Source organism: Aythya marila, assembly GCF_965140915.1.
Source record: "Aythya marila genome assembly, chromosome: 1".
Lineage (NCBI taxonomy): Eukaryota > Metazoa > Chordata > Aves > Anseriformes > Anatidae > Aythya > Aythya marila.
Genome location: NC_139042.1, coordinates 160359241 through 160384821, shown reverse-complemented (window position 1 = coordinate 160384821; position 25581 = coordinate 160359241). Strand labels below are relative to the sequence as shown.

General features: G+C 39.9%; 1 protein-coding gene across 3 annotated transcripts in view; it reads right to left on the bottom strand.

The window, feature by feature from the left end:
* The window catches only part of VEZT (vezatin, adherens junctions transmembrane protein), a 62224-nt gene that overhangs the window by 33017 nt on the left and 3626 nt on the right, over positions 1-25581 (bottom strand). For all 3 annotated transcript variants that reach the window (XR_014319577.1, XM_082784922.1, XM_082784923.1), the window contains exons 2-3: positions 9853-9987; positions 2121-2210 (exon numbers count right to left, since the gene is read on the bottom strand). Coding sequence is in view for 2 of the 3 variants with exons in the window: in XM_082784922.1 (XP_082641048.1) it covers positions 2121-2210; positions 9853-9987 (225 nt within the window). In the remaining variant the exon portion in view is untranslated. The remainder of the gene's footprint in view (positions 1-2120; positions 2211-9852; positions 9988-25581) is intronic.

Below are 25581 nucleotides of genomic sequence, written 5' to 3'. Positions count from 1 at the left end.
CAATACATTTGCAAAAGGATTGGAAAGGTATCATATCTATTAGAAGATCTTCAATAAAACAGAAAACCTTTTTTTGTCATGACATAATTTAGGTCATTAACAAAACAAAAATTATAAAGGGAGAGATTACAGCTCAGTCAACAAAAAGTCACCTGTGGACATTTAATAGGGTCAATGTGCTGGACTCAATGTGGCTTTGACCCAACCAAAGCTGTGAGTCCTCTCCTGCAGGATTCTGTGACCCAAGAGAGCTCAATCCAAACATGAAACAGCGTGGGCCTCTGGAGATTTCACACTTACAGAACTTCAGGCAAACTTCAGGGAGTTACTTAGTTATGGATCTGATATTATGATAAAAGTCTGCAATTTTTCCCCTACCATAACAGCTCTTCAAGGCAATATGAAGATCTTGAAGACAAATAAATAAATCAGAGAAGACCCCCTGAAATATTAATCTGCATATTGCACCAAGCTATAATTAAAGAACACTTCACGTTGAGAGTGTTCTAACAAGACCCCAAAATGAGCATGTGTATCTTTGCATCTAACTAGACTGAAGGACGAAGAGTATTTTTGTAAAACCCTCTAATAATAGGTTTTAACAGAAGTTTGAAATTTCACAGTACAGAGATTATTTATGAAACTTTACTCTAGCTAGTCAAATGTTTAATTCCATACATTGATGTTACTCCAGATAACTTGCGTTCTACATTTACTAAAAAACATTGTTTCAGAGCTGTGTTCAAGAGGAAACTCTGCCCTTCTCCAACACATCCTGTGTCACTTCGGTACCCTGCTGTAGAATGCAGCAGGAGAAACATGCTTTTCACATTCTTCAGTTGTGTCTCCCTCTCAAGAAATTAAAGCTAAAGAAAGCTTTGAAGATAATACCTTTGATTCACAGAGAAACAGAGAGAAAGAAAAAAGATAACCCAAGATCAGTAATGATAGGTTTCAGAGGAAATTTTGTCTTCTTGAAATAAGGGAGAAGCAATAGCAATTGGACTCACTGGAATTCTCTTAGAAATTGAAATCCCTAACTTACCAGCCCCCCAACTACACATAAAGGCATCGTCTTTATATCAGAGTAGAAAAAAATTAAACTTCTAACTTTTAGAACTTTCTGAAACAGTCTAAAATGCCTTTTTCAAGCAAGACTAGGAACCTGAAATAGCTGGATGCTAATTAAAGCAGATCTCGACCAACCCCAGGCTAGAGACTGAATTGGCTAGAACGTGGTGCTGCAGAGAACAGGTGTAACACAGCATAAAACTATTTTTACCTACCTGGGGTAGAACTATCACCCTTCAGTTCTACCCCACACATGCTGCCTTGGGCTCTAAAAGTTCCTTGTATGTTCTAGGAGTAGGACAATAAAACTTCAGGTGAGGCAGGTGGAGATGGACACCCAATCTGATTCTGAACTGCTGAAGTGTGGGCATACAGGTAATGCAGAGCCTGCTCTTGCCTCTTCTACAGACAGACTGCTACAAAGATGTCATCTGCTAATGAACGACATTGTTTTGAAGCATTATAATGGTGTTGCCTTAGCTTGCTTTGCTTTTCCCAAATGGAAAAGCACTGTGGAAAGTGCAGAGACATAATACATAACCCAGGATACGCCCAGGGGTGGTAGAGCTGCACAAGCAGGTGCTACGCCTGAGCTAACAAGGTGAAAAAGGTGGTGAAGCCACAATCAGACAAAGCTCTAGAGCCTTCTGTCTAAAGCTGTGTCTGCAAGTCACTGGACTGCCACTTGGGGACTTTCTGTCTCTGCAGTGCCTTCCAGTGAATGGGGTAGATACAATGTAGATTAACAACTTTTAGCTTTCAAGAATTTCTTTAATTTCTCATAATCTCTTCCACATTCTGAATATCTTCAAGCTAACTACTGATATTTTTTCTTTTTGGGCTGTGACCAAGTTGCCTGGCACCCTGACTCTGAAAACTAGAAGCAATATTACCAAAAGAGTAAGTAAAACGCTTAGAACATTAAAAAAAAAAAAAAAAAAAAAAAAAAAGAGACCAAAGATGGTGCTTGGAGGAGAAGGTACAAAGGAGACAAAGTGCTGTGGATTAGGGAAGAAAATTTAAAAAATAAAAAAAAAGTAATCACTTACCAGTCTGTGAAGTATGTCATCATCTTTCTTATATTGTGGAAAAGGAAACCAACTTCTGAAGAACTCAACTAGTTTTGACAGGATGCCTTGCTGAAGGGAACAGAAATTATTTCATTAAAAAAAAAAAAAAGAAGAAAGAAAAAAAATAAATAACAGACAGACAATTCTTTTATTTGTGCATCTGCTTTCCTTAACTCAAACACACGTACCTGTAAGGAAGTTTCGCTTATTCTATTTGGCCTAACTTCAGAGTATGCTAAGGGAACATCTGCTTCCGCTCAGTTTGCCTGTACACAAGGCCGTGAAATAAAGCTTCATTAACCCCACCTATTCAGAGTGTGATGGATTGTTATGCTATAATGTTAAAAATAAATACAGCCAGAATTTGTTTGATCTCAGGTTGGCAGCTACTGCATCAACGTGAAAGATTTTATCTCTTCTTAAGCATAACAAAAAAACAGTGAAGTTAAATGGCTGACAGAGACTGAACAGAAGGAAAGGACTGGGAGAGGAACAACCTCTCCTTGGAGGACCACCACAGCTTGAGGACAAGACTCTGAAGGACGAGTGAACAGAGGCAGGGAAGAGTGATGGCAGGAAAAGGAACCGTGTCAGAAGCGCACTGTCACAGCAGCACTTGCAATCAGATACTTCTCTCTCCACGCTGCTTCCCATGCAACCTAAACCCACACTTTGATCTGAGCTGCAAACCTAACTTTGAACATCGCTAATTAGAGGGACTTGCTGTCATCACACGTTTTACTCACATATCTTCCTAAAAGACGATGCATGAAAGATCATAATTAAGTAGATGTATGATATTGCTTCACTTGGCAGTCATTTCATGGAAAAGGCAGAGTTTTTGACAGACATTGTACAGCTACTTTCCTCAGACTGCATTGACAGGAAGTATTTTTCAAAGGATTTACTTAAATCTATTTAATGAATTCTGGGGCCCTACCTCTTAATCTTCAAACTGCTGAGACACATTACCATTAACTGAAATGTATACCTTGATTTATAAAGGATGTTAACATTGAATCATCTTCTTCCTTTCCTCTCACTCTCTTTTTTAAGAAAAAGAAGTGTAGAATTGAAATTTACTACATGCAGCTGAAAGGTCGCTCTTCCCCTGAGGAACTGGTGCTGAGCTTCTGACCTCTGGGATTCCAGGTACAAACTGTTCCAATACAAGCTACAGAAATGCTCCCTTGCTTCTCAAAGCTGCTTGAGAAGAGCAACACAAATTTCTCCAATAAGCTCCTAACTCTATGGTTGGGAAAGGAAGAGTAAAACCAAACACACCTATTGAGCTGTGTGGTTAGCCCTGTGATTAGTCGGACCAGCGAGTGGAGGCAGGGCAGCCAGACCCATCAGTGTAACAGCCCCTTGAGAGGCTGCACAGCAGAAGCTTGATGCACTGTCAGGGCAGAAGGGCTTTGAACAACACCAGAAATTGTCCTTGTAAAGCCTTTATGCTTCACAGAATTAGGGAACCCAACTCAAGTTTTTCTTTGCATGTGCTTCATCTTCCTGTAGACAATCAGAGTTACAGACCTATGCCAAACTGATAACATGGGCCCCATAACGATACTTCTGCCCAGTACACAGGTATCGCTGTGGCTTGTTAAGAGGGGCTGTCCCAGCAATCTGCACATTTCAGCCTACAGGATAATACAGATGAGGTTGTGAAGTATGTTAGAGAATATACTTTCATGTTCAATATTGGACAAGCTATCAAACAATAAGAGGGCCTGTTTCTACACTATTTTCTATCATTACTATCAGTAATGCTGGTAAAAGCAAGATTCACCCCTGCTGTATGGGCAAAGATTCTGAAGTTGCTCAAGGGCACTGACGTCTGAAGAGGAGAAGGGTCACAAACTGCAGCAGTAGATTATCTTCCAAGGAAGCGTTTCTTGTAAAGTGGTGCAAAACAAAATTATCTGACTACAATTTGTGGAAAATTGAGATGAAATCAACAGAAGTCCTTGCCCTACATTTGAGTTTCAGACAAAGTATTTGTCTCAGTACAGTGAAGTGTAAAAGAAGTTGATCATTTACTGTTTACAGTGATGCCTCTTGGAGCCTATCATTTCCAGCTGCTTAGCCTTCTCAAGTTCTTTAGTTTTTATCATAAGAATTTAAATCTGTATCAAAAACAGTTTTAAAATGTTACCAGCTGACTAAACCTGATTATGAAAGCACTGAAAAAAGGCAGACTAATGTGCTATGTAAGTAATTGTTTGGTCTATTTGTTATGTTTTCGTTTAAAAATAAAAGTATGAGCTTGCATAAATGCTCACCAGGCATGTCAGTGCTTGAAAACACAAAACAAGACATCCCACTGTCTTGGGCTGTGACCCAGTAGAGTGCAGTAACACATTCAATTATTCAGATCCTTGGAGTAGTGTCTCACAGCCTGCACTCCCATTGGGAGTGTTACTGACAAGTAAAACAACTTTCATCAACACACAAGTCGAGTCATGTTGCCACTGCTTCTGGAGGATCACTTCTACAGCTTTAGAACACAAGTCAGTCAAATGAATCCTCTTAATAAGCTTAGTAAATAACTATAATTATTATATTTAATTATAATTATAATAATTATTCATTAACAGAATTGAGCTTAATAATAAAGATATATAATGCCTAACATTAATAGAACATAGCACAGGACACAAAAATTTTAGGTACATTCATTTGAACCTAAAATAAAATTCTTAAGAATGTTTCTTTTCTGCACAGGTTGAACTCGAAATGGCAAATTACCAGGTATCTGAAATACCATCAGTCACGTTGGCACCTTTCAGTTCTGTGCACTTCAGAAAGATGACAGTACAAAGTATTACTGAGGATAGCCTCAGCACAATCCTAAGTATCTGCCTCCAGCACCAGTCTTGTTCTAGTGATGAATTATTATCACATCTGAGCTGGGATGAGGTGTGACAGTAAAATCAAGTTAGACACTCAGATATGCACAGCAGCCTAGGAAAATGAGTGAGAAAGGAAAAATATAAATGCAAAGAAATACACTCCTTGAAGATCAAGCAGAATTACCCAAATAATTCTGGATTTAATTCCAGAAAACAGGTCTAGGAGCTCTTTCAAACAGTACCCTTGAGTATCAAGTCCTCGTGAGATGAGAACGTTAGCTGTAACTCTGTCCAGAGATCAGTACAGCTAGGAGCACTGAACCTATAATTACCATGCTAAATCACATCTCTACACTCCCTCAGCCCTCAGCACACACTCTTGGAGCACCTCTTTTCAGCTTTTCTGCTCAATGTTCATTAAGACCATGCTCTCATTAAGAAAACAAAACAAAACAAAAACAAACAACCAACCAAAAAACTAATTAAGATGTGCTTCAGGTTCAGCTGATGACTTTATCGTCCATTAAGCCCGAACAACACGCTCTGCTTGGCGGGAGAGCAAAACACAGCAGCAATGTTTGTAGCAGTTCTGAGGAACCTCTTTATCTTCCAGATTTGTTTTTCCAGTCCATGAAGATCCCAAACGAGATCTTTGCCTTGCCAAAATACGTCACAAGATTGTATCTGCACAGGGTTCCTACTTGACTGAATATACGAGGAGTAAACAACTGAAACTCAAAGACAAAGCTATACTGCAGCTTTCCTAAAGTGAGTCTTCCACCATAAGCCAGTTGACAGCCTAGAAAAAAGTAGTATTTTACTTTTCTCTTCAAAAACATATTTGTCTCCTTTTCTAGCCAGAACATATCCTATATCTACTAGAATGGGATGAAATTGGAAAAATAAAGCAGAATCGGACGTTCCCTTAAAGAGCTAAGCAACCACCTTTTTGAAAAAAAGGAGTATCATTTTAGAAGCCAAGTTGTTTTGGATCCAGTAGAAAACTTAGAGTGATAGATGGACCATGATAACCTAAGAAAGCCAAAATTCTCTTTGTAAAATGTAGTCCAGAGCAGGTGCGTAAACATTAAAATATCTTTTAAATTAATGAAGTGTTTGAGGCATTTGTAAACTTACTTTTCAAAACAGAAGGAAAACGATACATACATACCAGGAATCACTCAACATGGATCATTGTCTACTCCCTGTGATTATGTTATTTGCATTACACTAAGCCTCAGCTAAAATCGTTTTACATTAGGACTTTGGGTAGGTACATATTCAGAACTTGGAAACCATTTGTTTCCCAGACATTTTATAATTTCAGCAAAGGGTGAGAGAAGGGAAGTGATAATAGTCCAATGTGAAAATGAGGAAATGATTGCATGGGAATTTCAAAGATTTGCCTATACCTCTTACAGAAGTTTTAACAAATTCTCAGATCCTCCTTAATCCAGTCTACTTCTTTAAACATGTGGCCAGCTGTCTCTCCCCCATTCTCTTTCCTTTTGAGATACCTTACCAAAATGTCACGCAAACAGAAATCAAAGGACAGAACCAGACTTTCTGACATTAGGTTACAAAAGAAAAGTGTTACTGTTCCCAAACTACTACTTGATCAACAGCAGGAAGAACCAATAGCATTTTCTCATTACAAATTACACACAGGTTTCTTCCTTTTTCCCACCCCATATCCTTGTCTAGACTGAGATGAGACAGTATGAATGTCATGCTGGCGTTTGTAAGACGTGCAGCCCATTTTCACACACCCTCTGGTGACGCAATACCAGAGGGCTTCCTCCCAAAGCAACAGAATTAACAGTAAGATGCTTGAGAGGAATGGAAGGGGAAAAACAGAACACTTATGACTTTTAAAAGCAGTGTATCTTCATGCTTTTAAGGTTCTTATCCCCACAGCACTTTTGTATTAAATTCAGAAGAAATTATACACATGAACACAGCATCATACTGCTTTACTGATTTCTACAAAAGTGAATAGTCAAAATAAAGTAATGCAGCTAACAAATGGTACTCCAGGCATTACATCATAGTAACAAACAAATAATCCATCAATGAAATATGTCACCCTGATTTCCAAATAACATCTGTTTAATTAAAGCCTTCCTGGACTAAGCCAGAATAGGTATGTTCCTTGTAAATGTCCCAAAAAACTGCCAATAGCTCTAAAGGCAAAATATACTTTCAGTTGTTTTCTTGATGTTTGTGGTGACTGCCAGCTGACAATTCTGAAAAGTAAAGGTAGTGGACGTATAATTTCCAGGAATTTTTTTCAAGCTAGTTTAAATCAAATTTTGAGTTTAAGCCTGAATTAGATTAAGCCTTGCTTCATGAACACTGATAGAAGCAACCATTGTTACTAATGTACTAGATATCCACATCAATAGCAATTAGAAGCCAATTTATCCATTACATTAAAAAAAATAAAATCTTACATTAGTGAAACCATTCAGTGAAGTGGGAGACGCTGCATCCCCTTCCCAGCTCCAGTTCACGGGCCAGACACTTAGTGGTACTCACAGGTCTGCTCAACGGATTGTGCACCCCGTACCTCATCTACTTGGCCATCCTTCATCAGACGATGGGGCACGAAAGAAGGGAGACATGGTACACTTCCTCGGGACTACTAGTCTTAGAAATTGGGTTTCAAGGATGTGAAGCAAAGTATGTAGTGCACCTGGCCCACCGGCTAAACACAAACCATGATCAATCTATCCATGAAAAAAGACTCCAACAGGAGTGAAGACCAAAATAAAATGTTTCCTGTTTTACTACCCTGCCCTTTCAGAATAATGAGTATGTGAGGAAGGTTATATAGTCTATGCAGACAGTAGTAAAATGGATATCATTATATGAAAATAGGATACACCAACACTTCTCAGAATACTGCTAGATGAATAAGCTTCATACTGCAGCTTCTAAATTTCCACTTCTAAGACTGTATATGCCAGTCCTTGCAAGTATACCATACTTTATAAACAGTTTGATAACTACACATTCTTTCCCCAGATAAGGAAAAAAAACATTATCCACATCAACTCACACACTTCTGAATCCTACCCCACCTAACACCCCACACAGAGCAGAACAGATTAAAAAACCCATGATATAAAAATGCATCTGACCTAAAACAAAGGTGGAGCAAGGAGGATATGTTCAAAATGGATTTGTTGTTGTTAAAATAAATCCTAACAAATTGTGAATATTACTTGGCTAATTCCTTGAAGCATCTTGAGAACTATTTGAAAAAAGATCCTAAGAAAAGTATCAGCTCACCTCATTTGCCACACAAACCCCCATGCACCACAACCTTCAGGAAAAGGGAGACCTTCTGGAGATCTCAGGGCCACTCCTATCACACTGCCTGTGTTTGAGAAATACAGGATGCTCCCCAATTCACTGCCTGCTAAGGGGAAGGGTGGAACATTGTGGAGCAGGGAAGCAACAGAGGTTATAAATGAGAGGGAAAAGGTTGTGAACCTCTGATCTGAAGGTGGCTAAAGAGGTATAAAGCAGGAAGGAACATCAAGAAAACTGCTCTAAAGAAGGCTAAAAGCCACAGCAGGTGAGAATCAGATAGCCTAAGATGCAGTAATGGCACAGTAAATGCAGTAAATGGTACAGTAGATGCAGTAAAGCTACAGTAAATGGTGGGGTGAGGGGAGAAAGAAATGCTAATTCTTCAAAGACATCACCAAATCAGCCTACAAATGCTTGTTTTGGGCTCTTACCCAAGAGATACTGCTCAACACACCCCCACTGCCCCAGCCTCCAGTGGCCAGGACAGAGAAGTCTGCACAGAGCCTCTTTTTCCTCCCGGCTTAGCATCTAACTAGAGCACATCCACTGAGAAATTAATTCTACACTGCGGAAAAAAAAAGAGGTAGGCAGAAAATAACTGCTCTTAGCATGCTCCATCTAGGTGATAAGGGGAAGACACATTGACTACTGCATTTTCTAAAACTTCCCATTTTAGAACCAGCAAAGAGATTCCTACATCAGGTGCCTCAGAAGAGGAATTCCCTCTCCCACACCGCAGATCCTCAGCTGAGTCACACAGCCTATACCCTATCTGTGTATAGACTACAGTAATATTTTAGTAGCCACGTAGCTCTTAAATCTCAAGCACACTTTTAATATAAAAAAAATATTGTAAGAATCGACAAGCCTTTACTTAAAATAACAGAGAAATAAGAAGTCTGAGCTAATGAATTAGCTGAGCCTTGTCAGCTGTTACTGATACAAAATTGCTATAACTACAATTCTACTATCTTGTTCAGACTGGTTTTTGTATTTATACTTCCCAGAAATCATCTTCCTTAATTTTTTGTCACATAATAAGTGATATTTAGGAAGTGAATGCCTGAGGTGGGCTGACAACTCTATAAATATTTTGTTCCAGAAGATTACAGGTTTTGTTCACAGAATGTAATGCTAAGCTTACAGTAACAGTATCCAGTAAATACAATTATTTACAAATCTTAAAAAAATCATTATCAAAATGTTGTTTCCTCAGCTCTCATAGAAGCAAAGAAACACTTCAAACTATACTGGAAGACCATAAATTTCCAAACGTATTTGTAGACAACACATGACAGCACTGTTATTGTTAAATTATTATTATCATCATCATTATTAGCAATAATAATGGTTATTATTATTACAGTAACAGTTTCACCTTTATCCCATTATTATTATTATTGTTGTTATTATTGTTATTATTATTATTGTTATTATTATTATTGTAAAAGTTTCACCTTTACCCCATCCAATTTTGCCTACTGACAAAGCAAAGCAGCTCTCTTTTGAGAGGACAAATACTACAGGAGAACACTCACTTTCTGGACAACATGCACAGTCCGCTCTTTCTGGCCTTCCTCTACTGCACATTGCTTTGCCTTCTGTGACACAGAGGAACATACTTCAAAATCTGTGTGTCCCAAATCCTGCAGATACTGGTAGAGTGGTGAATTCTGAAAGAAAGTCAAAAGAAGAAAAAATTGAAACAAACAAACATAAACTCAAAAACAAAAACCAAGGGTAAACAACATTCCCTATTTACCAAAGAACATGACTACAGGATGCCGAAGCACTGTCAAACCATGCGATCAGCAATGAGGTATGCAACAGGAAAAAAAAACAACATAGTATCACAGTAACAGCAAAGAAGACAAATTTTTGCTTTAAATATCTTTCAAGTTTTATCTTAACCATAATAAAAGAGTTGCAAGAGTCAATGTATGATACTGTGATGAGAAATAAGTATGCAACTAACCAGCTTTTCCTACAGTAATTATTTTTCACATTACCTGACTTTTTTTTAGCTTATAACTTACATGTAAGCAATAAATAAACGAAGTATTTGGCAATATTTTTAGTATATATTTTTAGTATATATTTTAAAATATTTTTGTTTGACTCCAAAACACTTGATGACACTAGTTTCCTGAAGTTTATAAAAACTTAATACTTTGTACAGCTTCTAGAGAAACAAACTTTACAACTAGAGCTCTTTTAAAACTTCAATAAATGAAGCCTCAGTATAACCTGATGAGGGACCTATGGCGTGCTTTACAGAAATGAGAAAGTAAACCAGAGAATGGCTTCTGCTCTATTTGAAGTCAACATTAGCACTTTTCATAGCCAACTCTCACAGTTATCAAAATAAATAAATAAATAAATAAATAATTAAACTAAATATGAACTAAATTAAAACCAACTTTTTAAAGTTGCTGGCAAAGCTACTAATTCAGAAAGAGTCCTTAATGAAACTTCTTAGAGAAAGTAGGAGATTCTCATTACCATAACATGAATTTTCACATTTTTAGGCTTTTGAATTTTCTTTCCATCATTATCAGATTTCTAGATTTACTAAGCCATTATTTGCTGACATCCATATATACAGCAATATCTGTGACAGAATTGGCAGAAAGGATATTTATGCTAAATCTAGTTCTACCCAGGAGATGTAAAAGGACTTCTTTTCTTTTCTATTACTTTTTAATTCTGAAAAAACTTTATCAGCACTCCCACACTAGTATGCCAACACCAGAGAACTGCATAGGAAGAACATAAATATTTTAATTATTATAATTTACTATTAGCGAGACAACAAAAATATTGAAAGTTAAAAAAGGAAAAGCTTTATAATAATGAGCACACAATTGTGGAGGTTTGCAGAAACACTGACCAGTAGTATATCAACTACAAATCGTTACCTTAGCTAACATTAACTCGCTGATGTGAGTTGTGAAAAAGGCATCTACCATGACCATGTACCAGCATGGCCACGTCTCAAGTGTCTGCTTGCCATACAGTAAGACTTTGAAGCAATCGTAGATTCGAGCTTAACAAATGAATTTGTTACTGTTAAGGTTATTATTATTATTTTTAAATTCTATCAACAATGTGTTCTTTGGATCGCTCTTGCCTATCTAAAGCGTGCAAATGCACTTTTGCATGCTCCCCATGGGTAACTAACTCAGAACAGATTCAGAGGCCACTCATTACCTGAAACTCAAACATTCATGCCAACTCACAGCGCTGCAGGTCCAGACAGTCCCCTCACCCACAGTGACAGTGATTGTGCAAAGCACTACGCTACATTAATGACTCATTTCCTTGGGGGAATTTTCCAGTGTGACACCACAATCCTATCTTTTTCCCAAGTGTCCTTCCTCAATGGTCAAATACTTTTTCAAATGCGTAACTAAACAACGCACCCGAATTGAACAATGCACTGCTCTGGACTGGCTGTAGGGACGCTGTGTTTCTCTCTAAGTAGAACATGTCTCTTTACCAGAATTACTAAATAAAAATGAGAAAGGAAACATCATAGGCTAGAACACTTCTTTTATTTACACCAGAGGCATAATGGTTTGTATCAGGAACTGTGCAGCCAGCAGGAGCAGGGAGGTGATCGTCCCCCTGTACTCTGCTCTGGTGATGCCACACCTCAGTACTGTGTTCAGCTTTGGGCCCCTCACTACAAGAAGGACAGCAAGAAGGGTCCAGAGAAGGGCTACGAAGCTGCTGAAGGGCCTGGAGCACAAGCCCTGTGGGGAGCAGCCACATGAACTGAGGTTGTTCAGTCTGGGGAAGAGGAGGCTCAGGGGAGGCCTTGCTGCTCTCTACAGCTACCTGAAAGGAAGATGTGGGGAACTGGGGGTCAGCCTCTTCTCACAGGTAACTAGTGATAGGACTAGAGGAAATGGCCTCAAGTTGCTCAAGAGGATGTTTAGGTTGGAAATGAGGAGACATTTCTTCTCAGAAAGCAGTCAGGCACTGGGATGGGTTGCCCAGGGAGGTGGTGGAGTCACCGTCCCTGGGGGTGTTTAAGGAAAGGTTGGACGTGGTGCTTAGGGACATGGTTTAGTGGATTATATGGGTATTAGGGGGACAGTTTGACCAGATGATCTTGGAACCTTAATGATTCAATGAATGTTACATTACCTCAGTAACTTCAGGACAGTTATTCTGAATGACCTGAAATTGAATGGATAGGCATAACCATGTCTTCTTAAAATGGTCTCCACACAGCAGCAGGCTGCATACTGCCAGCACACCTGAACTACTCACCCGTACACACAAATGGCTCTTGAAGTAGCATGGACATTTCTATCAGAAACAGACCAAATTTTCCCAGTTTAGTCAAAGATGTGTAGACAAAACTCTGGGGAATTACAGGCCTGTCAGCCTGACCTTGGTAACAGCATTACACAGCACATGCAGGACAACTGAGAGATCAGAAGCAGCCAGCACAGTTTTAAGGTCTGATCTGATTAATGTCTCGTCCTGTCTGATTAATCCAATCTCCTTCTATGACAAGATGACCCACTGAGTAGATGAAGGAAGGGCCATGGATGTTGTCTGCCTTGATGTTAGTGTTTGACACCACCTCCCAGACTATTCTCCCAAAGAAACTGCTGCTAGTGACTTAGACAGGCGTACAGCTCACTGTCTGGATGGCTGGGCTCAGACTCACAGTGGATGGAGTTCAACCCCATTAGCAACCAGTCACCAGTGGGACTCCGCCAGGCTTCCCCCAGGCTCAGGCCTGGGGCCAGTTCTGTTTAACATCTTTATCAAACAGTATGAGGGAATCGAGTGCACCCTCAGTAAGCTTGCAGACGATACCAAGCTGGGTGGCACTGTTGATCTGGCTGAGGGCAGGAAAGCTTTGCAGAGGGATCTGGATAGGCCGGATCAATGGGCCAAGGCCAATCCCACAACATTCAACAAGGCCAAGTGTCAGGGGCTGTGCCTGGGTCGTAACAGTCCCATGCAGCGATACAGGCTTGGGGAAGAGTAGCTGGGAAGTTGCTGGGCAGAAAAGCACCATGAGGTGCGGGTCAACAGCCGGCTGAACATGAGCAGTGTGCCCAGGTGGCCCAGAAGGCCAACGGCATCCTGGCCTGCACCAGAAGCAGTGTGGCCAGCAGCACTAGGGAAGTGGTTGTCCTCTCGTACGTGGCACTGGTGAGACTGCACCTCGAATATCATGTTTGGTTTTGGGCCCCTCACTACAAGAAGGATATCGAGTTCCTTCAGTGTGTGCAGTGCAGAAAAGCTGGTAAGGGACTAGAAACCTAGAGTTATGAGGAGCAACTGGGGGAACTGGGAGTATTTAGTCTGGAGAAGAAGAGGCTGAAGGGAAACCTCATCACCTACAACTACCTGAAAGGAGGTACCAGTAAGGAGGGTGTCAGCCTCTTTTCTCATGTGACAACTGACAGAATGAAACAGACTCCAGTTGCACCAGAGGAGGTTTAGATTGGACATGAGGAAGAATTTCTTCACAGAAAGGGTGGTCAAACATTGGAACGGGCTGTCCAGGGAGGTGTTGGGCTTGTCATCCCTGGAGGTATTTAAGAGACGCATGGACATGGCACTGAGGGACAGGGTTTAGTGATAGGACTTGGTAGGTCAGGTTGATGGTTGGATTTGATGATCTTAAAGGTCTTTTCCAACCTATACAATTCTATGAAAACAGTGGATTAACACAGAATATTTTATTCAAAATCAAAGTTTTGATGCTCACTCCAGTCAAGACTCCAAGAAAATTGCATCCAGGCTCCTGGCAGACTTGTCCAAGGGGTAGGACATCTCCAGATCCTAACTGCAGGACACAGCTACCTCCTTTTATCTGTCCAGGGGCTGGAGACCTTTGCCTCCCCCAGCTCACTCACACGGACATTACGTATTTCCTTGTTACAGCTAGTAGAGATGAGACCAGAACACCAACTTCACCACTGCGTGGCCTAAGCAGCTTCCTCTGTGATGGTGCAGTGCTGTGATGCTGCAGTGCTGCTCTTCAACCCTGCTGTGCGGGGGAACTCCACCTCAACCATTCTCTCACTCCCTCTCCTCAAAGCAAATGAGGAAGAAAATATGAGGGAAAGGGCTCAAGGGTTGAGATAAGGACAGGGAGATCACTCACCAACTAACGTCATGGGCAGACTCAGCATAGGAAGATTAAAATAATTTACTGCCTATTACTAGCACATGAGAACAGTGAGAAACTAAAAGCAAACTGAAAACACTTTCTCCCCATCTACCCTCTTCTACCTCCTCCCCCTGAGCAGTGCAGAGATACGGGGGCTGCAGTCAGTCCCTAACCCTTCATGGTCACTCTCTGCCCCTGCTCCACGTGGGGACTCTCCCATGGGAAGCCATCCTTCCCTAACTGATCCTTGGGGAGCTTCCCACAGGCAGCAGCTCTTTACAACTGCTCTCTGATCTGACATGAGGCAGCTTTTGGACTCTTCTCACAGAAGCCCCCCTTGCACCTCCCCTGCTACCAAACCCTTGCCACATAAACACAATACAGATGGGAAGGTCAAAAACAATTTGTTTTAACCTGAAAACAAACAAACACAATGTTTTAATGGCTCTTTCCCCTTAATAACCTGGAAATCCTGCTTTTTTCTGTCTCCAGTTATGACAATTATCTTGTTACTCATACCTGTTACAAGCATAACCAATCATCTTGATTATACTTGTCACAAGCGAGACATCTGAATATTCGTTTCTTTATTGCTACTCACCTAAATACAGACAGCTGTCAAAATAACTGAAATATACAAAGGTGTTTTTCCACTACCTCCTTAGGGTACACCTTCTTGTTTTGGTGGCTGCTGTGTTCTACTCTCTCCACTACAGAGAGACAGAAGGCGAGAGAGAAACCATCCAGGTACCCAAATAATGTTAGAGACACAGGTGATAGTAACAGCTGTCTGTTGTAGAAATAAGGTAAAATTATTTCTCCTTCTGGGTCACTGCTGAACGCTCAGGCAGCTGATGGCTTGTCATTACAAGGGATTCAAGCAAGCACCAATCAACTCAAGGGAAATGTAAACTAGGTCTTTGCTAATGATCTGTCACAGAGCAATCTGTTGGTGTGAGAATTAAAGTTGTGTTTTTGCAGTGGAAAATTCCACTAACTTTGCACATTCAAAAGCGTTTGTGCAGGCATAACATTGGGGAGTATGTTAGGCAGATAAGGGGGCAGGGGAAGGTCCCACTGTCCCAAAATAAGGGGGATGGCTAAGAAAAACAAGACAAGCAGTGCAACAATCAGTAAAAACAAAAAGCAACAACAACAACAAAAATAATCAAGGGCACTCTAATCATGAAAGAAAAAAAAAAAAAGGAGAAAATAATGGTTGGTCAAATAAAATTGTACTTACATAGTATAGTAGTAAGTGTTGAGTAGTTTGTGAACCTGTAGTACTCAGCCAATGAGTAAACAGGGGAGGAATCAAGTGTCAGGTAAGAGGGAATATAAGGTTATGACATACTATTGCTGTCCGCTCCTGCCTGCAGGACCACTGCCATTGCAATCATGAATAAAAATGCTGCTTCACCGAGATCCTCGCCTGAGCCTGTGTAATGGGCTACAGAGTGATTCTCCCAAACTGGGGGCTTGTCCAGGAGCCAGTCGCCTGCTGAGGATTGTTTCTCACACTGGCATTCGAGGAGAAGAAGAAGAAAATTTATTCTGACTGTGTGAGGTCACTTCAAATGTGCAGGGCACAGAAAGGAATGATCTGTGATGAGATCATTTTTTTAAAAGCTGATCAAGAAAACCAGTCTAATGCTGTTTAGATTGGTTCCATTTCCCAAAGGAAGGGATGAAGGAAGGCAGACAAAGAGATGGAGAGGTAGCCAGAGAGATTCTGTCCACCAAACCCAGAATTAGCTAAAATCCTGAATGCTGTACTTAGCAAATAAAACATTGCACAGATGTAAGGATGCCTAATTCTTACTGTTTTTTGGCACTATCAAAACCCTGCAGTAAATTTTAAGTAGTATAATTTCTACTATACAGAAATAGTGTTATTATAGCTCTCTCTTCAAATGTTAATGAAACTTTAGCCCCCAGCTGTGATGAATAATTTCATTTGTTCTTGTAATCAAGGTAGAATACAGACACCTTACTAGGTTTTACATAAAATCCTCTTGATTAATTTTTCAAAGGCTTTTAAAATGTCTCCATTATAGTTTGGTACAGTTAGATTTGCAAATTTTTAATACTCCTGGGAACTGGAAAACAGTTTTCTGATTACTGAGTTGGGAAATGATAATTGATTAAAATTTAACTCAAATGTTTGTCATATATTCCTTCACATAGATGAGTGGTGTCCTCTTTGAATTTCTCAGGAAGCACTCAGGCTATGACAATCCTCCTCTAGCACACTTTCTCTGGCCCCACTTTTCCTCTCCCCCATTCTTCCTAAGAGATTACTAGCTGAACTTACAGTCCCCATTGGAAAACATTTTTTTTTTTCTTTTAAACTTAAGTGACCGAGAACTATGGCATACCTAAAATACCTTATGCTGTAAATAAAATATCATTGTTCCTCTTTCTGAATCCATAAAGCCGTATTAAACGTGGGTACAGAAAGAACTGAGTAAGAACTGGGTTGAGGCCCTTTTGAAATTAGATGACTAAGAACCTTAACGATACTGATGATAAAATTCTTCCATTAAGAGTGAGTTCTCTTGTGCAGTACATACAGCTTTACAGCTTGCTCACCTCTAAGATTTGAGGATAACACCTACTTTTTTATTAAAAATACCACTGCTGGCATGTATTGACCTATGCTAACATAAAAACACAAACTATTTATATACTTATTATACTTAATGTCCTAGATACCCCCTGATTTTAAATGTACTGACAAGCCTGTCATTTGCAAAGCTGTGTGGTCTGTATAACTCACTGAAGATTTCTCCAGCCATCCATAGCAAAATTTTCCCATGACATACGGGAGTAACAAGTAAGCAATGGCTAGAAAATCAGTAAAGGAATATTAAAATGTTGAAGGGTAGACTTCATGTATGTGAACATTCATACAAAGCTTCCAATATTATCAAAGAATCATAAAATTATAATGTAATCACACAGGTGCAATATGATAACATTAAAATATGCTATATAATACACTACATATGTTTCAATTCAAGAGACGGAAGCATTATACTTAGCACTTACAAAGCATCTTTCATCTTCACAAAAGCTTTAAAAACAATACTTTAATCTCATAATATGCATGATCTCCCATGAATTATAGCTTTGCATTTCTAGATTACAGCCTTAGCCAAAATTCTCACTCTTAGTTGCCCTCATTCCCATTCGAAAATCACAGATATGCACATATTTTTGTGCACACACTTGTAGCTGAGAGAAAAGTTTCTTGGTTTCAGCTCATGCCGTCATGCATCAGTATTGACAGGCTCAACTGATTCCATAAGCAAATGCTATGAGAATAGTAAGAAATATACATCTTGGTTAGGTAAAATAGGATCTGCTTTTTTGCATCCTAATTTTCCTTCCATAAAATTAATGCTTTCCTTTTTTCAGCAGTCCAACATTTAAAAAGATTTTGACAGTTTTGCATATATATTATAGATACTACAGTTTTAGTTTGAGAAGGCCGGTGGGTTGTAATTTAGCCTTGAAAGAAATCTTTAAGGTTATAGGTAAAGGGACAGCAACACCATTTCAGTGGACAGTCTGAATAGGAAATTTAAAGATGAAATTTCACCTTCCCATTACCACAGCCTCATATTATCTAAAGGACTCTATTTCCTTGTATTTTTGAATCTTTATCTTTACATTCAACCACTCAACTTGAATACTAACTAGAATAGTTACCATTACTCACATTTGACAGTCAGGTTCATTTACTTATTTCCAGTTGTCTCTGGTAGAGCAATATGGTAATGAATGATTTAGAAAGTAGAAAAGAAAAAAAGTCATCATTCAGCTTATTGTTAAATTACCATCACAGTACCAGTTACTGATGGCAAACACCATCTAAAGCAAGTGAGGATACCACGACAAGGGTTTTCAGCAATATGCTGTATTTATATCTGAAGTTTCTTCAAAGTTTAGTCTTCTAAGTCACTTTCTGAGATCACCTAGATACAAGAGAAAGGCATTGCATTTACCATAAGGGCATTTTTTATTATGCTACTTGTCAAAAATGCGTGCTGGAAATGGAGAACAGTTCCAGATGACAAGATGACATTATTCTTTGATGCACTTCTTACAAGCTAGACAAGGAGAATATGGTTAATAAGTGAAAAAAAAGTACTGAATAGGAATAAGTTTTCTGAAGATTTTAAGAAACAGGGTTTTCTGGGAACTCAGCAGAAACTGACAACAACAAAAACACTTATCCTTGTATTTTCTAATTCACTACTGTCAGACGCCCCACAAAGCCATCCAAATATAAGTAGATCTTTATAGTATTGCAGTCTTATGTAAGCTCCCATGTCCAGAATCAAGAAAAAAGCCTTTCCTCCTCATGCCCAACTCACTGAGCATACATGCATGTATTTTTGACTCATACTACTAAAGACAGTATCACTCAAATACTTGTATGTAATGACAACTCTATTTTTTCATTGTTGAAAGTGGTTGAATCTCATTCTAAACCCAAGACGTATTACACAGGATTAAAGAACAGTCCACTGAAATTATTTTGGTCTTTAACATTTTTTCAACGGCTATTTTAACGCCACTTACCATACAGTACTTTATTAGAAAAAAAAAAATAATCACCTAAACTGATCCAAAGATCAAACATCTTGTTTGCAACACTAAGCCTACAGTAAAAACAAATACCAAAAAAACCCAACACCAAGCCAAACATTAAAAAATAATCAAACACACAGCATTATGCACTGCTATGTGATGAAAAGGTTGGTAGAGAATTCCCTAGCTACAGGGAAGAGCTTACTTTTGACTGATATCTGCTCAGGTATCTGTATCTATTGCAGCCTTGAAAGCACAAATATTGCACTTTAATATAAGTCCTTTTGTGCATATTCTGAGAAAAGCCTTTGCAATCACAAAGGATATTATAACGCTGTTAGCTTTCATAGTCTTGTTACAATAGCAGCTGAATATCAAAGCCACACCCATATTATTTTTGCTGATGCATCATGAACTAAATGACTCAGGATTTCTCCATTAGAGACGGGGGCTTCCCACACCCAACACTCTATCACTCCATGGTAAAATTTACTACCTAGTAGTAAATAGTAAAAAGTACCCTGCTCTAGCTTCCAACCACAGCTAATGGAGCAGAAAAACCTTAATGAAAATAATAAAAAAAAATATAATATGTAATGTGCTTGCACAAAGCAAAGGGTTTAAAGATCTCCTCTTAAAATACAGAAATGTTTTCTTCAAAGCCAAGGACTCTAATGGGCCAGGAACATTGTGGGAGCACAAACAACCTCCAAAAAGAGTACAAGCTATGAATTCTCAGTTAAAAAAAAGAAAAAAAAAAAAAAGAAAAAGAAAATATTTAACATTTCTGACAGCAAAGCTTAGCAAATAAGCTTAACAGGTGGCAAAACTCAAACCAAAATAAACAGTATTGAAATCCTCCCCCCCCTCAAAAGACAGATTTGAAAAAGTTGACCTAAAACTTACAGACAGCGCGAGCTTTGTCTCCTGGAAGAGGGCATTCCATTTTTCTCTTCTGTACTGTTCCCAGGCATCTGACAGAATCTCACCCACCTCCCCGTTTCTTTCCACTCGTCCCTCCAGGATGACCCGAGCTGAGGCTGAGAAGCAGCAGTCAGTGTAATTGCACCTGTGCTCCTGCACAGTAGCATTTTCCTGACAGCATCGGCGGCTGCAGTTTGAAACTTCCCAGGACTGTGCGATTTCTCCTGACTAATGTGGCTTTATAACTGGGGGGAGGGAGACGAGGATGACAGATTGCTAAAGGCTTTTAAAAAGATACTGCTAGAAAGAATTACTGCGCATCGATCTTATATGAAGCCATTAATAAGGCTTCCCAAGCAACAGTATTTAAAAGCCTTGGTCATATTCTCCTGGCCGGTAACCACCTCCTCCTTTCACCCGACCGACACACAGCCAGCCACTGACAGGGCTAATATTAGACAATGACTTCGACAGGGGAAGAGTCATTTAGATTTCTATTCTGTTTTCCCCGCCACAGTAGCGGAGACCTTTCTTTACACCATCACAGGATCTAGAAGCAGTTTCTGAGAACTACTTTGAAGCCATTAACCTTTTATTGTTCCCTAACATTGTCTGGTACACAATATATACCTACTATCGCAAGCATCTCCAGTTCCACGTCACTGAATCTGTGAAAAGGGAAAGCTCTTTCCTTTGCATTTTCAGCAGGAGGTTGCACATTATTGCCAGCATGGAGAAGTCTCATGAAGAAATCTTACATGCTAGAAAAAGCTCTGAAATTCATTAGCAATGGCAGCCCTGGATCATTTACCCATTCAAACTTGGACCTCCGAATACAGGTGAAAAGCTGAGCAGGACCTCTCTGACAAGGGCAGCAATGAATAAGAACTGGAAAACTGAAGGTAAAAGTGGTGAATGTATCTTCCCTGCAGGACAGGGTAACAGGCCAGCCACAGACTGTATCGGGAGCTTTGGGTGGGAAGTTGCTGGTTGCACAAGTCACAGCACTTAGCTGGCAAGGAAACACTTTGTTTTATACTGTTTACTAATATCTGTAGACTTTATCCTTCATTTGCATGCTGGTAAAGTAGTGGAATATTTCTAAAACACTCTGGAAACTTCTCTAAAACAACAGCTCCAAAGAACAGTGTATCCATTACAAGTCATGTTAATTTTGACACCTACTGAAAACACAGTGCAAGCAAGCATCTTTTCTGAGCACAAAACATCCTACAAATAAGAGAAACAGTCACGTTATGAGGACTAAAAGAACGGGAGTGATTTTTGTTTTTATTTTAAACTCAAGTGTCTCAGGGAAGTTGGTTCATGACAAAGCTGTGAGAAGAGTATTAACCCTCCTGTGAAAATGATGCCAGAGCAATTAGCACAGAGGAGGATGCCAAAATTTTTGGGCCATCAGACCTTGAAAATTTACTGTGGATCATCATGTATTTTTGTCTTCGATTTCCTAATAAAGTCAGTACGGGTTCACACACCATATGGCCCATACAATACCTTCCTCTGTCTGCTTAGATAAGACATTAATGTTATCCAAAAAAGCCTCGTGACTTTACTTGGCACCCGCAACAACCAGAAGCTTCTTTAAAGAGTCTTCCCCTTCCTCAGAGCAGACTTCTGAGCAGATACCTGGCTTAGTCCATTTACCACTAGTTGGGCATCTTGCAGCAGAGGGATGTCCCCAGGCTGCAGTTACACGGGCAATTTAACCCGACATTAACAGCGGGTGCAGATGAAAGCTGCAGTACCGTTTTACAACACTAACGGTAACATTTACGCAGACAAGTGGAGAGATGGAACAAGAACTGATCTGCCTGAAAAACATAAAGTAGTCTTTTTTGTTTCTTTGTTTTCCTTTCTTAGCCACCTAAGTTATACCCAAGTCAGTCTCATGATCCAGGTTACAGCTCCACCCACCAATCTTAGTACTGGTGTAAAGAGGACGAGAGTAAGAAGGAAAACCCGAGAGAAGCCCAAATACCTCTTCTGGCAACAGCCCGCACTTCAGGCAGACAAAGCAGTCTCAAACATGTAAACAGTGTTTTTGACAGAAGTGTATATTTAAAACTGGCTTTGTTTCATGCGCACATAAAACGACAGTACTACATCGTTATGCCACCCAATAATCAGTGAGAAAAATCCCATTGAGGCAGCAATAGAGACTCCACTACCGAGGTTGCATGAATGTTCTTTTTCAGCTCCTTTTTCAGAACTTAAAACATTTAACAAAAAAAAAAAAAAAATAAAAAATACATTTCTAACCCCATTACTTGACAAGAATGACTTCGTTTTGGAAGTCCTAAAGTTTTCAGGTGTTTGAATGACTGCAACTTGAAATTTTCATCACAACAGAAAGTTCTAAGGTTAGGTTTCATGGGTGTTTTTGCTTTGTTTTTAAAGCAAAATAATAGAAGAGCTCAATTTGGATGGAGAAACCATTTGTGAAAATAAACATTCCTGAGTGTTTTGATAAAAGATAATTTGAAAGTGTACAGAGAAGGACCTGAACATCTCAATTTAGTGATGCACCAGTATTCTAAGCAAAGAAATACCACATTTTGGATCCGTTTGCCTACTGTAGGTGTGTTGAGCATATGAGCTAAAGGATGTTCTGAACATGACTGTTTTATGCTGGGAAACAGTGGTGCCTTTTGCTAGAATCTCTCAAATCTTACAGAATTCTGTATGTCAAAGCATTATCTGTATGCATCCCCCATAACGCTCAGCTCTGAGCAGCATCTTGGATGGTTGCTCAAATATGCTGTGAGAATAGTCTTTCTGAGCTTATGACATCTGAACACTTTATGATGTTGCCCAGCATTTCCCAAGTGCTTTTGTCCCGTCCCTCCTAAAGGGACTGTTCATTCCTACCTCCTCTCAAGAGGCCAGGCCCTGTGCCATGCAGCTGTCACCTCTGCTTAGCCCCAGTGCCTTCCCTTTCTCTCTCAGGATGGCATGCTGCTTGGAAAACACTTCTGTATTGTTTTCAGGACTCATTTCTCACATTAGCTTTGTCCACTTCAGCAAAAAGACAGAACACAGATCACTTTTCTCCTAACTGTACAAAGGGTAATTCCATTTCCGTGCAGCAGTATTTTTCCCAGAGATGGGGATACAAATGCTTAAGTAAGGGTGGGCTGTGAAACGAAAGCACATGATCTACTTTCAAAACCTTTGTTCTTGGTCTGTGGGTTCCAATTCTAGTTACTTAAACTGGTTTCAGTAGAACTGTGTTCAATACATTGCATGGATACAAAATCTTGGATTTAGACATGAGATTTTGACTCTCTGCATTCATCCCCACCTTATCTTAATGTACAGTTTTATATGGATTCTGAGATGTGATGCAGATAGAGGAGCAAAAGAAAGTCTTACTTGGGTTATTTGGTATTATCTTCCCATTTCCACAAAATAAAGCTTGAAGTTGGGAAAGACGACATATACAACATAAATTGTGTTTTTCAGTCTGGGATTGAAGGTAGACACAGTTGTGGTGGTTTTACCGTGCTGGGCAGCTAAACCCCACAACCGCTCTCTCACTCCCCCTCCTTTAGATAAGGAGGGGGAGAAGTAAAGCAAAGAACAACTCACGGGTTGAGATAAGGATAATTTAATTAAAGGGAAATAATAATAACAATTAAATAAAGACTACCATGAACTAAACAACTTAACTAAGGGGAAAATAAAAGGGAAAGGGGAAAAAGGGAGGAAAACAAACAAACAAAATAAATGAAAGCTATATGGAAGTGCAGAGGAAAGAAATTACTCTCTACTTCCCACAAATGAGCGATGATTGACCACGTCCTTGAAGCAAGGCCTCAACGCACGCAGCTGGTGTTTGAGAGGAGGATCAATGTTTTCCCAACAAGAGCCCACCCCTCCCCTCTTCTTCCTGTTTCCACCTTTTATTGCTGAGTGTGACATCACATGGTATGGAATATCCTTTTGATTGGTTTAGGTCAGCTGCCCTAGTGATGTTTCTCTCCTCACTTTTTGCCCACCCCCTAGGAGGGTTAGAGAAAGGCCCGATGCTGTGCCAGTGCTGCTCAGCAGTAGACACAACACTGGTGTGATAACACTGCTGTTCCAGCTACAAGTACAGAGTACGGCACTGAATGGGCTGCTGCCGGGAAAGTTAACATTCCAGCCAGACCCAGTACAACAGTAAATCCCACACTTTAAAAGCGTGGAGTCTTACTATGGATCAGATCCTTTAGATCAGGAATAAAGCTGATCTAAAGCTTAGATTCAACAGTGACACTATCACTACGCCACCCAGCCAGCCAGCCTTTAGCAGGACTATTCTGTAACATAAATTCCCATTAGTGCCGAGATAGCTAGTGAACAGCTTAACATTAAGTAACTAGCGTGGGCAGAAGTGTTTCTAGGAAGCGTACAAGACCCATCAGTCTTGCAAGAGGTTCTGTCTGCACATCAGGAAGCACTTCTTCACTGCGAGGGCGATGGAGCACTGGCTCAGGTTGCCCAGAGAAGCTGTGGGCTCTCCACCCTTGTAGGTACTCAAAAACTACCTGGACGTGGTCCTGGGCAACCTGCTCTAGGTGGCCCTGCTTGAACAGGGGGCTGGCACACAATGATCTCTACCGGTCCCTTCCAACCTACGTGAGCACAGCTTTAAAAACTACCCAGATGGAACAAACGTGGCACAAGTTCACTAAAATATAGGACAAATGACTCAGCTGGAAGCAGGACACAGGAGCTGAAAATGCCCTTTTGGAACAGTGTTTGGATCACCTTCATCCCAGTGTTCTGAAAGAATGGGTGCATGAGATCAAAGCTCCAGCTCAGAAGATTTTTGATAAATCTATAAACTCACAAGTGGAAAACAGCAATCACAATGACTGTGCTTACAAGGAGAAAAAAGCAATGTGTCAGTCCTATGAATCTGATCAAAAGCCAGCGTGCTGCTGAGAATAATTATTCGTTATTGCAAAATTCAACGACGAAGAAGAAAACGGGCCATCAATGAGGATACCACATGAGGTCACCAGAAGTAGATTGCAACACTCACTTGACATCTTTCTTGGACGAGACAGCTCATTTTTCTAGATAATGGAAATTAGAGGAAGTTTAAATGAGCTTCTGACACTGTGCCATACGGGTATGGACTTTTGATACCACGCCATACCGGTTAAGAAGGGAAAGGATCTAAATAGGTGAATAGCAGAGATAACAGTGGGTTGTGCATGGAGCGTTAACCTCATCAGGAACTACCACAGCACACTGCACACTGTACTTTAACCACAGCACTCTGTCTTGTAGCCCATTTTGGGCTGTAAAAACCTCATCTCAAGTAACGTAACATCAAACGTCCTCTATTCTGTCTTACTACCTTTTTAAATAGACAGACGTTAATAAAAAGTATCGTTCATTTTCTTCCATAATCTGCCCTACACTAAAGCCATTTTTAATTTGACACACTGCTGGCAGACAAACACGTGCCAAGCATATCAGGGCACCTCTGTCTCTCGGGTTCTGCCCCCTCTCCCCTAATATTTGGAGTGCTTTCACTAAAAGAGCAACTGCAAAAACAAATGTGAGAACTGAAGTTAAGAGGTAT